The 12847-nt window shown below is 44.4% G+C and overlaps 1 protein-coding gene across 4 annotated transcripts in view; it reads right to left on the bottom strand.

Moving 5' to 3' along the window:
- DAAM1 (dishevelled associated activator of morphogenesis 1) overlaps positions 1–12847 on the bottom strand; it is a 652790-nt gene that overhangs the window by 106847 nt on the left and 533096 nt on the right. For all 4 annotated transcript variants that reach the window (XM_078660609.1, XM_078660607.1, XM_078660610.1 and 1 more), the window contains one exon: positions 2235–2341. In XM_078660609.1, the coding sequence (XP_078516735.1) occupies positions 2235–2341 (107 nt within the window). The remainder of the gene's footprint in view (positions 1–2234; positions 2342–12847) is intronic.

Genomic DNA, 12847 nt, shown 5'->3' with positions numbered 1-12847 from the left:
CTACATAATATAGTAGAGCTATTCTAACATCTAGAATGTGTAGAGCTTGTCTGCTACAGAATCAGGTTTAGGACAGAACACAGGTAGCATAACCGATTGATTGATGTGAAAAGCAGAAACTACTTTAGGTAGAAGTTTGGGATTGGTTCCAAGAACCACCTTGTTTCTGTGAAGTTGAAAGAAAGGCTCTTGGATAGTTTGCCCTAACTGTTGAAGCACAAAATCCACACAGAGACCTTTGGTTCAGCCTATGATTCATGTCTTTTATTTATGTACACTTGCAACGCTGGCTATAGGTAGTCGGTCTATGAACATGTCCACCTATTGGGTATTTAATTGACAGAATACCATAAACAATGTCAAATCCTCTGATAGGAAACCTGCAAGAGGGCTCAGTTAGTTTATCACTTGCCACGCGTCACCTTGTGTTTCACCTGATGTGCCAATCTTAGCATGAATTCACATACTGAAGCAATGCATTCAATTCAGATGCTTACTACACCATAACAGAGGCCATTGTCCTAGGTTGCCATTTCTCATTTTGGATGCAACGGACTGTCTTCCTTTTTTTGGATCCTGTCCGAGACATGTCAGTACAATCAATAGCAAGTTTTTTTCTGGATCAAAATTCCTCACTGTACCCTCAGATAAAATCAGTTGCAAAGTTATGCTTTTCCAGCTTAAAATCGAGCAGCAGGCATTGGCTTTGTTTAAGCGGATCATGACTTCAAATTCTTTTTATTCTTAGTGTATGGATGACTTGTTCAAGTTCAATTCATACAGATGCTGAGCAACCAAAGTCTTAAACTGGCTGAAGTACTGTACAACAGCTCTGCCTTCGCTCCATGGCCTTTGTTTTAAGTAGCTAAAGTGGTACATTTCAAACTAATAGGTATTGTCCACCTGCACCAGTCCAGAATATTCAGCCCTCTAGAGCTAGTAATATAGCTCTATGGGTTATCTGCTTACTGCAGACACCTGCAATCACACCTTCAAATCCTTGTAAGCTCAGTCAACATTCCTTTCTTTCCAAGGGAGAAAGGATGCATGGTACTGACGACAGACCGGTGAGATTGTTCCATCCTAGAAACTAACTTTGAAAAAATCCTGAGGTAGACATTACCAAATGGACAGCAATCCCAAAGTATGAATGTCTTAATGACTTCACCCTGCGCACAATTTGCTGAAGATTTTTTTTAAAACTATTTCAAACTTCTAGACCACATCAGTGGCATATCAACACTTCAACACATTTCGATTAGCACAGCCGGAGGACTGTGGTAGCTGTCAACATGTGGCATGGTAAACCTCCGGTCAGCTGAGCCAGCTAGGCTGTGGAGGATGTAGTTTGTCCTGTATGCCTCATGATGTTATAAACAATACAAGTAAGGAAAGAAAAATGCATTTATGGTTGAGTAGAGTAGTGTGAAGGGTAGAGTGTTTGCTAAGCAATTAAAATCATCACAGTATGTAATACAAGGAGTGTGAAACTGAATTGTGTAAACAGCAAGCCTGTGGCATCTTTTATCACAAAAGATACCTCGATGAAATAAAACACACACCGGCTCTAGGAACACTTGGTAGAGTGACAGGAATAAATTAACTCATCATTAATCAGGCTGCATATGCCTTCAAAGTTTTTGGTGGACAGTGCAACAAATCATCGTTTCAGCTTCTCGTTGTAACCAGACAAAAGAAGCCATCTTTGATATTAAGGTTTCCGCAAATGGCACATGTCAAGTCAGTGCACTGGAGAAAGTAATGTAGTGATAAATAAAATATATATGGACAGTGCGTAGGGTGAACTTCATATAAACTATCCATATTAAAATATATTTATTGGTTTGATTATTAGCCACTCTACAATACTTGGGGAAGGCCCTACATCAATATTCAAAGAAACCGCTGCTCGAATATCTAAATTCCCACTTGCCTCAGACTCTAAACTTAGAAAGAACAAAAAATAAATCTTGAATACAGTTTTTTTTTTTACAAAGTACTGAATGGCGCTGACAGCATGACTGCTGCTTTAAGTTTAGATTACATGAATGCATAGAGCTGACAGGAATTGCCTTCCAAACATCAACAAACATTTTTCAAGATTACTGCAATGCTACATAAGTCAAATAAACCTGTGGAAAAACATTTTTCCAGAGACCAGATATCTAGCCTTCAAAGAACCTAGGTTCACACACCAGGCCCGGTAGGGAAGGACGGGACAGACAATAGAGTACCTTGAAAGAAGAATGTTGCAGTTCTGGGCTCTCCTCCCGTCCACCACTGACAGCTCTTTAACCTTATGTTTGGACCCGAGGGTGTCATCGGTGGTATCAGTTTCTTTCTGCAAAGAACATGAAACGAAATTCAAAGCATCACTTTAACAATAATAGGAAACAACTACGTTTCATCAGGAAACCCCCATAGAAAGTTCAGGTTAAAGGAACACACGCAAGGAATTTTCTGCTGGTCAAAAATAGAACAAGAAGCAGTGAAATATTCATAACCTTGAAATAGAGCACAATATTTAGGGTTAACAAAACACCCCTCAAACAAGGAAAAGCCCATCATTCCTCTGAGTGCAGATTCCAAACCAATAAGACACACAAAGGGTTTCCACTAAGCACGTAAATAACTCCATCCAGGCAGTCTTGCTGAAAAGACAGGGGGATAAAGAGGCAAATTTGGGGTTCCACTGAGTAGGAATAGGGTGTTAGGGCATTCACCCCTAAAAAGGATCACAGGAGGTGATATACAGTAGCATGCTGTAGGAAAGTGCCCATTTTGACATGGTCACCAGCACAATTTGCCTGGTGAGTGCCGTGATTTTGACTGTTAGTGCACAGGGTTCCTGTTAACCAGGTCCCCTGTGCCAGAGCTCTTTCCCAAAACTGTATAATTGTTCCTCCAACTGGTAAAACCTTTAGCACCCTTCATGAATCTCTAGTAAATTGTACCCTTGGTACCTAGGGCCAGAGGTACTAAAGAGGGTCCCTAAGGGCAGCAGCACAAATTGTAGCACCCAAAGAGACCCCCTCACCAAGCACATGCAAGGCTACCATTCCAGCCTGCGCGTTTTGGTGCAGATAAAAGTGAAAAAACAGCATGTCACACAGCCCTGTGTGCTATGTCCCCTAACACTGCATGTGATATTTCTAAGTCACCCCTACAGCAGGCGTGACCGCCCTAAGTCAGGGTGCTGAATATTACATTTGAGGGCATACCTGCATGAGCAGATATACCCCTTTGCTGGTCAGTCCTATTCCTGCCCATGCAAGTGGACAGGAAAGCCACTTTAAAACATGTGCTGGACACTGGTGAAAACAAACCCCCCAGCTACACGATATCTTCACTGAAAATAGGGATATTTGGTATCAAACATCTCATATTAATAAACTCACATTGATTCCAGTGACAGATTTACCAGTACATGAACCCAGAGTGCATGCCACCTCCAGGCTAGTACCACCCCTAAAGTAGGCTACACTGAGGTGGTTATTTTTCAGAAATAGCCATCTTTGTGATGGCATACTTAAGAATTCTGGGACAGGGTTATGCCCATTGTCCACAGGAAGTGGTCATATGAGGGGCGTGGTGACTCCAAGTGTCATTAGCCAGTTGGCTACTTCCCTACACTCCCCTAAAATCAGTATTTATGGGAGTCCCTGGCACCAGAGAAACAGATCCTGATGAACTAAGAAGAGAGAGGACCCTGAGGAGCCACAAAAGCAGAGAGTAGAGAAGAAGCAGCTGACCTGGAACCAGCATTACCGGCCTGTCTGCATCCCTCGTCGAAAAATGTGCCAAAGTAGATTTGTCCTGCAGTTGTTGACTCCAGAAACTTGGGAGGACTGCCTGCCTTCGATAATGAACTAAGACCTCTTGCGAGACAGTGGAACTGTTCTCTGAATCTCGCAGCAACTCCAAAAGAAAGGCTTCTGAGTCCTCCAGACCTGCCTACACCGGACACCTGAAGCCACCACTGCACCCGATGCTTTGAGTCCAAGTCGAAGTGGGCTGATGGTGGCATCAAGGTTCCGCAGACCTCCTTAGACCAAGTCCATCATGGTTTCATCGCTCATGGACCCTCTAACGTGGCAGGCAGCCTCTGCACGCAGGCCCTTTCTACCGCGACTGCTCCGGGAAGGAAAAACCCAACACCTAAGGACACCTCTGCACCCGTTGCTCCTGGGCTTGGAGAAGAGGACCAAAGATGTCCCTACATCCGGAGCATCATGAGGCCTGAGCCCCCCGTTGGTTCAGCCCAACTGGCTTCCTAGCCAGAGCCTGCAGACCCTTTCGCAGAGACTGATCTCAATAGAATAACATTGGGCTCCCACCTCGGTTTTACACCCTGCACTCGGTCGCCATCGTGCCGCTAGTGGTGCACTGTTGGTGCTGCCTTGGACCTTACCCACCACTCACCCTAACTTCTGGAGGTTGGTCCCGTAAGTCGCTGCACTATACCTGTTTGTAGAACTTGTTCTTCCTTCCATAGGACAACATTCCAGAACACAACAATTTAGAAAAAGTGTCCACTTTTTGAGCTTAAAAGAATTCATATTTAAAAACGAACTTACCTGAGAGATTTGTCTCCAATACCTAAATATATATAAAGATATTTCCTATTTTTATAAATTGGTGTGGCTCTCCTTAGTTGTGTCTGTCATTTATTGATCATTGTATATATTTGAAGCTGTCTTGCAGTCCTATTGGTTAAGCTTAAGGCTGTTTAAAAACACTACGACAAATAGAGCACCTTGGGATTGATAGAGCAAGCGCCTGTCCACTTACAAGGAAACCCCTAAACTCTTTACACTGTAAATCAGAATATTGATATATTACATAAAGAGCCAGCTTCCTACACATGCCTGAGCAAGGAAAACGTAGCTGCCTGAGCAGCTCGTTGGGTTTTATACATATCTGGTCAGGCTACAAAGCCTCTTGTGATTGTCACCAGACAGGGAGGAACACTGGGAGGATGGTCTACTCCAGAAACTATAACCATTAGTATGGCCTCCTACCAAGCCACTTTTCAATGGAAAGCTGCCCTACTCATACTCCCTCCTACAGCAGAGTTACGGATGGTCAAGCAGGACCTCAATATGCATAGTTAATAATACCAAGTGGCAACTGCTGTTATTTGATCTTCTACTGCCATCCTGCCCAGGAATATTGCATTAGCAATTTGAGTGTTATGTCATTGTGATTTATAAAGGGCGCAGCTACTCCAAAGAGAGACCTGGCATTAAACAGACATAACGGCACCCACTGTGAAGACCTATGCAGATTCTCAGAAGAACTAAGTCTTTAGTTTTTTCTTAAAGGTGGAGAGATCTCGCGTAGTGTGTAGTTCCAGTGGGAGTTTGTTCCATGTGACCGGCCCCAGATAGAAGGATCTGCTGCCCGTTATAAGCTAGCAGGTTTTTGGGACTCTAGCAAAGAGTTCAAAAGAAGAGAATAATGTTCAGAGAGGGACACAGTCACGGATCCGCCACCTTAGATAGCCGGCCCCTGAGCCATGCAGGGCTTTATGTACCAGGACTATGGATTTAAACAATATCCATATTTTTTTAATTGGAAGCCAGTGGAGGACCTCCAGATGGGGAGAGAGGTTGAGAAGCCACCGGGCTGCTGAGTTCTGAACCACCTGAAGTCTGCCCAGGAGATACTGCCGGAAGTCCTAAGTAGAGAAAATCCTGTAATCCAAGTCAGAGGTTATTAGCACTTAGATTACCATTCTCTTGGAAAACTCTAACAAGTGGGGCAAGAATTTTTTCAGCATCCCAAAGCAAGAAACTATCAGAGCCTGCGTCTGTGGTTGGAAGGAAAGGGCACTATCAAATTTGATGCCTAAGTTCCTTATTGAGCCCTGTTGAGGGTCCAGAAGCGGAGCGTCCTTCAGCCAGAAAGAACTACATAGGGTAGGGGAAGATGAACTGAAGATCATAATATCGGTCTTATCCAGGTTGCATTTTAGCTGATTAATTGCCAGCCACTTGAACACCTTAGAGAGGCAGTTTTTAGTAGCCCCCAGCAAACTCAACTTTCTACAGTAGAAGAGAAGCTGTGTGTTCTCTGCATAAGAAATATTTTGCTTCCGCCAGTACCACCAATGATATAAGCTGTACATTATGAAGCGTAGGGCTTAAAGCTGTGCCCTGAGGTACACCAACCATCAGTTTGCGTGCTTTGGAGGAATAAGGAGGCGTCCAAACCTCTTGGTTTCTTTTATCCAGAAAAGAGGTAAGCCAGTTCAGGATAATATTCTTAATGCCAATTGCCTGGAGGCGATTAAGCAGCCTTCGATGAGGAACCGTATCGAAGGTCGCCGTTAAGTCCAGCAAGATCAAAATGGCCTTGCCTCCTATGTCTAGGGTGCCTCTTACATATTCCACAACTTCTAAAAGCGCAGTTTTGGTATTGAAGTGAGGCCTAAAACCCGACTGGCTTGGGTATAGGAGATTGTTCCTCTCCAAAAATTGTGACAATTGTAGTTGACCGATTTTTCTAATATTTTGGAAAAAGCAGGGAGAAGGGTCTATAATTAGCCTGCTCCTTCGGTCTGCTGTGGGTTTAAGTAATGGTATGACTTCTGCACTTTTCTGGTGGGCCGGAACCTTGCCAGGTTATTTAATACTCTGTTTACAATTGGGTTAACAACCTGGGCTACATTAGCCAACAATGCAGGAGGGCATGGGTCGGAAGGGGAATCCGACTTCAGACTCTTAATAGCAGCCAAGGAGTACTCTAGAGGCAAAGGGCAGAAATTAGCGAAGGTTAGACTCCCCTTGGTAGGAGTAGAAACCTTTTTTGTCACAGAATGGATTATTGCTGATTGCACATCTATGAGAAGATTTGCCTGAATGGTGGAGATTTTCGAATGAAAAAATAATTCCAATTCATCACATCATTCTGCCGAAGGTTGGTGATCTCTAGAGATGACCTCAGAGCTTAAAAATGTTTTCACAATTTTTAAAATCTCCTTGGATTTATTACAGGCTTCGGCAATCTCCTTCTCAAAAAATACTTTTTTGGCTAGATGCACCTCTGAGTGATAGTCCTTCAGTGCTAGCTTATACAGCATTTTATCTTCTAAGCTGTAGATATGCCTTTATTTCCTTTCAAGATGTTTTTGCCTAATCTAAGGACCTCATTAAACATATTAGCTGTTGATTTAGTCCTATGAGAATGACGTACGGAAATAAGGGCTAGCTCATTAATAGTACCTTGAATAGAATCACACGGCATCCGACTCCAGGGAACCAGAAAGGACCGGAGTGTTTGTTTCAAGCGCTTGAATCAGATTAGCTTGCTGGACTTTATGGAAAGCGCAAGAGTGGGCCCAGGTGTTGTCTGTGATGGAAGGTCCAAAAGAACTACAAAATGAGCATACCTAACAGCCAAAGAGGCTAGCATGCTTCCTAGTGATTTCAGACATGGACCAGCATGAACAGGAGGTCTATAAATAAGTGATATAATATGTGAATTATTAGACAGCTAGGCCTCAAATTGGTTAAGACTAAAATGTGAAATCAAGTTGTCTTGGGCCTATGACGGGTTAGAGTTTGTCAGCTGGAGGAACAAGTTGGTCATTAGAGGGCCAATCGCAGTCTGTAAATGAGGACCCCCCATATAACAAGAGGAGGAGGTGCACTTTCAGGTCACTTCTGAACCTAAAAGAATAATTGCCCAGTGTGGAAGTGCGAGGTAACTTGTCCATTGTAAATCAAATACTTTCTCAGCTTAGGTGTGAGGATGGTTCAAAGGTTTCTCGTTGCAGGTTTGAAGTATAGTGTTGATAGGTAGGGTTGAAGGACTTTAGAAAGGAGTGAAATACTTAAAAAAAAATTAAATGTGTAGTCCACTCAATTATACGCGACAAGGAAAACGTTGCCCTGTAACCACCGGTTCACAGCGTGTATTAACATATATTCTCATGCGCTGCATACCCCTGCCATCTAGTGTTGGGCTCAGACGTTTCCAAGTTGTTTTTAGGTCTGGTCTAATAGACAGCGCATGCACTGTCTATTGTGAGACATACTGTGGGCCTACCAAGGACATACAGGGGCTTTGGTTGGCTTTCCTGTAACTCCCATTAGTTCACTTCGTATTCGATTACTTGCCTTGTCCGTCTTGTGTCTGCCCCTCCCCTGGAGTATTGGCCCTTTACCTATGTCTTTCCACTGCTTACCTTAAGGGACCTATTTTTTCCTTTTGGGTTAAGCACTCCACAAGTCTGCATGTGTTTGAGCTGTCTTCCTCATGTATTCCTTTTAACCCCGTGCCCTGTACCATGTTTCAATCTCTTGCTGTGTTGCTTATCCACACATCTCATTATGATGCACTCACTTTCATATGCTTCTTCCCACGCCACATTGCTTTCTCGCCCATGTGCTTTTCTCTCTCCCGCTCAACGTTTCTCTCTGCCAGTTTACTTCCCTGTGCTCCATTTGCTTCTCCTCCCTCACTCCTTCCCTCCGTGTTCCTTACACCCCTCTTTGTAGCTTATTTCTCCAAACCCCTGCCCTCTGCTCAGCCAAATCTTCTGACCCCCCACTCCAGCCCACTGTGTTACTCAGCATCCCTCTCTCTCACCCACTGGTGCCTAAACCACCGCACCCCCACAAAAAATCTGCTTGCATTATTTGAGTGACACAATCACAACACAATAGGGCCTTTTAAAGAAAATCTTATTCGCTTTAAGTCATGCTGCACAGGACTTTGGCTATAGTGCAGCACGGTTAAAAATTATTGGCAAAGCCAATAGGTCCCCAAAAGCGAGACTTATTGGCTTTGCCACTGCTTGTTCTCTAAACAAGTTACAGGAACTGCTGTGACTATCCTTGGTCCACAATACATCAGAACACAGGCTCCACCTCAGACTGTTTTCCACTTAAACGGCAAGAAGTGTAAGTGAAGAGCAGTGTAGAAGACAGTGTGCTGTGCCCAGTAACAGGAAAGAGAGAAAAACATCTGTCATCATCTCTGACTTCCGAGAAGGAAGGGGGGCACATGCAAAAGAATGAGTGTCAGTGCCTGAAGCTCTACTCGAAGCCCCCAACATGTGCCATGAAGTGTTGGCGTGCTGAATACCAAAGCTGGGCAGTCTTGGATCCACCTCATTCCTCTTTAATTCACTGCTAGGCACTCCATGCCCCTTCATCTCAATCTTGCAGGCTCCTGTCTTATCCCTTTGTGATGGTTTTATTTCTTTCTCTTGGTTCATCTTTCCTCTGTGTGATTTTTCCATCTCTTGGTCTGGTAAATGTTAGATGAGGAAAAATAAGTGCCGGACACCAAATATGAGTGCCAAGAGGCCCGCCAGCATCAACTGCTTCAAAATAAACACTTGGTGCATGTGAATCCACAGCACTACACGCTGTGTACATATGGTTACAAGGTAATTAACATCTTCCATCCACAGCAACCGTGGCTGGGGATACACATGCTCTAAATAGACTGCAAAGCAGTTTCTCTTCAAAGTGTTTACAGTAAGCAATTGATAGATGTATGGAACAGTGTTTTTAGAAAGACTGGGCCAACTAAAACCTTTGACGGGCCAGAAAATCCACTCAGTAGTCTTTGGTGAATGCCTGAGGGGTTGAAGAGATCTGCTAAAGGGGTGTTACCCGGAAAAGCTAGACTTTTTGCAAGTGGAGTGGGCCCTAACGGGCATAAGGGGTGTTTGTTTGGCTCTAGCATAGCAAGTTTAGATGACCTTGACAAACCATCTTGATGCCCAATTTGGAGATTATGTGGCTCTTGAAAGGTTTGGCAAAGGCTAAAAAAATTTGATTGGACTTATAAAAAGACATCATTCTATCAGTGCAACAAGAGTGCCCTTTTAACATCTATAGTGTAAAAGCTCTTTCTGTCGTGCATTCCGGAAGCTTACTGGCAGCCCAATGGTTTGGTTCATGTGGAAAGGTGAAACAACCTCTGGCAGATACTTAGGGTTGGTTTGAAGGACTACCACATCCCTGTGAACCTGAACGAAGGGTTCCCTTCAGAATGAGCCTACACTCTTTTGAAAGGAACTCAGGGGCCAGATTGCAAGGCTGAGATGCCTTGGATCTGAGTGTCTGAGTGAGAAGGTCTGGCCTTAGCGGGAGCTTCACATGGGGGTTGACGGACATTTCTAGGAGCATTGAGTATCAGGGTATCTTGCCAAGGATGGTGCTACTAGGATGAGGGTCAAGGACATCTGCCTTATTTTCACTGCATACAGAATGAGGGAGAGAGTAGGAAAAGCATAGGCAAATATCCCAGAGCAGTTCATCCATAGTGCACTGCCCATGGACTGTCCATGGGGGTACCAGGTGGCAAAGTCTGGAATTTTGCATGGGGTGGGAGACAACGAGGTCAATAACTGAAGTGCTCCACTGATTAAAGTACCTAAGAAGTACTTGTGGTTGGAGTTTCCACTTGTGGACTTACTAATGCATCCTGCTGACCCGCTCCCAATTTGCAGCAAATGCTCCACCAACAAGTGAATGCTGCTGCAGATAGAGCAATGCCAGATCTCCTGAGACAATAAAAAGAGCTGGAGGAGAGTGTTCCCCCTGTTTCTGGATGTAATACTTGGCTGTCATGTTTTACATCTTATGAGTACTGTTTTCCTTCAAACGAGTTTGAAGAAAGCTATGAGGGCTCGACTGATGGCTAGAAATTTCAGGTAATTGATGTGCTGCCTTGTTACTGGTGCCCAGGTACCTTGCACAGCCATGCCTTTGAGGTGAGCACCCCATCGCATAAGAGAGGAGTTGGTGTTAATTGGCACCTGCAGAAGGGGGTTTAGAAAGCCTGCTTAGTAACAGGTTGTTGCTGTTTCATAATAGGGAGTGCTGCAGCCATAGCCGTTGCCAAGTCTAGATTTTCACAATGCCCTTCAATGTGTGCCCACTGACTCCTAGCAGTGGTCATATGTGCAACCAGGCATGAAGCACTATTCATATGCACAAGGCCAGCATCCCAAAGTTTGATCAGTTGTTACAGTGAGGGAAACACAGTCCGAAAGAGGCAGCCCCTGTTTTAATGCCATCACGCTCTGTTTGTTGGGGTAAGCTTTCTTTGTGACATCTTTTAGTAGAGAGCCCAAGACGGGCTGTTAATAACTGAGGTTGAAGATGTGACTTCTTAACGTTGATGACTTCTTAACCTGTAGAACAAGGGCATGGATGTCAAAGTGTGTGCTAGGCACTGTTGCTGCTCTTTATCAATTAGTCTTACAGGTATGGAAAGACGTTTACAGGATATCTGGACACGCGTGCTACCACTGCCTGGTGGACACTTTGTAAACACCATTGGAGCCCTTTTGACTAAGAACAGGAGCACCTTCAACTGAAAGTGGCATTCACTTACCACAAAGCCAAGGTACTGGTAGTGAGATGGGTGTATGGGGGTGAAAAAGCATGCAACTTTCAGATCCAGTGCTGACATGAAGTCCTGCAGAGTGGCCATATGAAAGTGTTAGAATAAACTTGCTCAACACCCAAAGGTCTACAAGTCAGCCAGAGAGAGAGGTCCTTCTAGAGGATGGTGGCACTAATCTAATGACACCCTCAGAGAGGACCATCTGGACCTCTTTCTCTAATAGCTGTAGATGGTCTCAGAGGAGTAAGTGGTGGCGGGGTCGGGATGCTGGGTGGCATGGTTTTAATTCAAGGCCGTACCCTTTGTGTACGACTGCGAGTACCCACTGGTTTGAGGTGATGTCCTTGAGGGAAGAATTAGTTCAGCCTTCCCGCAGACAGGTGATGTGTAATTTGGGGAGTGAGGTGGGTCTGCCGGTGCTGGCTTGATCACAGGCTCTAGCTCTTATTCCTCCGCCTCCTATACAGGACTTCAAGACTGTTCTCAGACAATCTTGAAGCCGTATGTCAGACTCTTTCTCTTTGGCACAGAACAGGTCTACAGACCAGAAAATGTCTGGCATCTCCGGAGAGGCTTGCTGCTGCATCCTGTGGATGAATCCACGGTGTTCTCTCCAATACTAGCAAAATACATAATAGGCATCGCAGGGGCTTTGCTGATACTTGGGGTATTTGGTATTACAACTAGGGCAAAATTGGAAGGGTGTACCCTCACCTTAGGTGCAGTCTCCAAGAGACGCCTAAGATGAATCCAGCGGCACCGATGGCCGGAGCAAGGGAATGCAGTGGAGGGCTCAGGTTCCATCAGGAAAGAAGTCTTAGGCATGGCAGGAAAAACACTGTAGCTTTTTTTTTACAGCCACGGGAACATAGCTGGTTGTAAAAAATCAATTGTTGAACACATCAGTCCCAGAGCTGCTTTCTCTAATGTCCGGACATGATGAGGTGAAGCCCATGTCCTGGTGCATTGTGGAATAAGTGGAGTCACAACAGGTCTTGTGACTAAAACTTCTTCCAAGAAAAACAATTGAAAATGTCTGGGCACAACGCTACTTGGCAGGACTATGCACAGCATGTGTATCTACAGCCACGCTTACTACACCACAAACAATCTACATTCACACTCAATGAAACAATGTATACTGTTTCACAATTAAGCGACTCATTACCCTTTGGAGCAGCAGATTAATAAATAAGAGACCTTTCGTCCCCAGCTTCTTGTTTTCGTTTTTATAAATCACTGTCTATCCAATTCCATTCATAAAGGGTCATTCTGAAGGATTACTGCCACCTGGCACTACCCACGTGGCTCCTCATTTGGAACGAACACAACCATCAGGTTATGGGTTGCACCAGCCTCCCAACCACTGGATTATGTAAGAGAAGGTCTCCTGCATCAACTTTCATTGGCCAAGCACCCCCTTCCGGAAAGAGAGAAACAGGGTAAAAGTATGAAATTATTTGTTTTGTTTAGA

This window comes from Lissotriton helveticus, chromosome 9 (assembly GCF_964261635.1).
Source record: "Lissotriton helveticus chromosome 9, aLisHel1.1, whole genome shotgun sequence".
Classification (NCBI taxonomy): Eukaryota; Metazoa; Chordata; class Amphibia; order Caudata; family Salamandridae; genus Lissotriton; species Lissotriton helveticus.
This window is presented reverse-complemented; position numbering and strand designations above follow the sequence as displayed.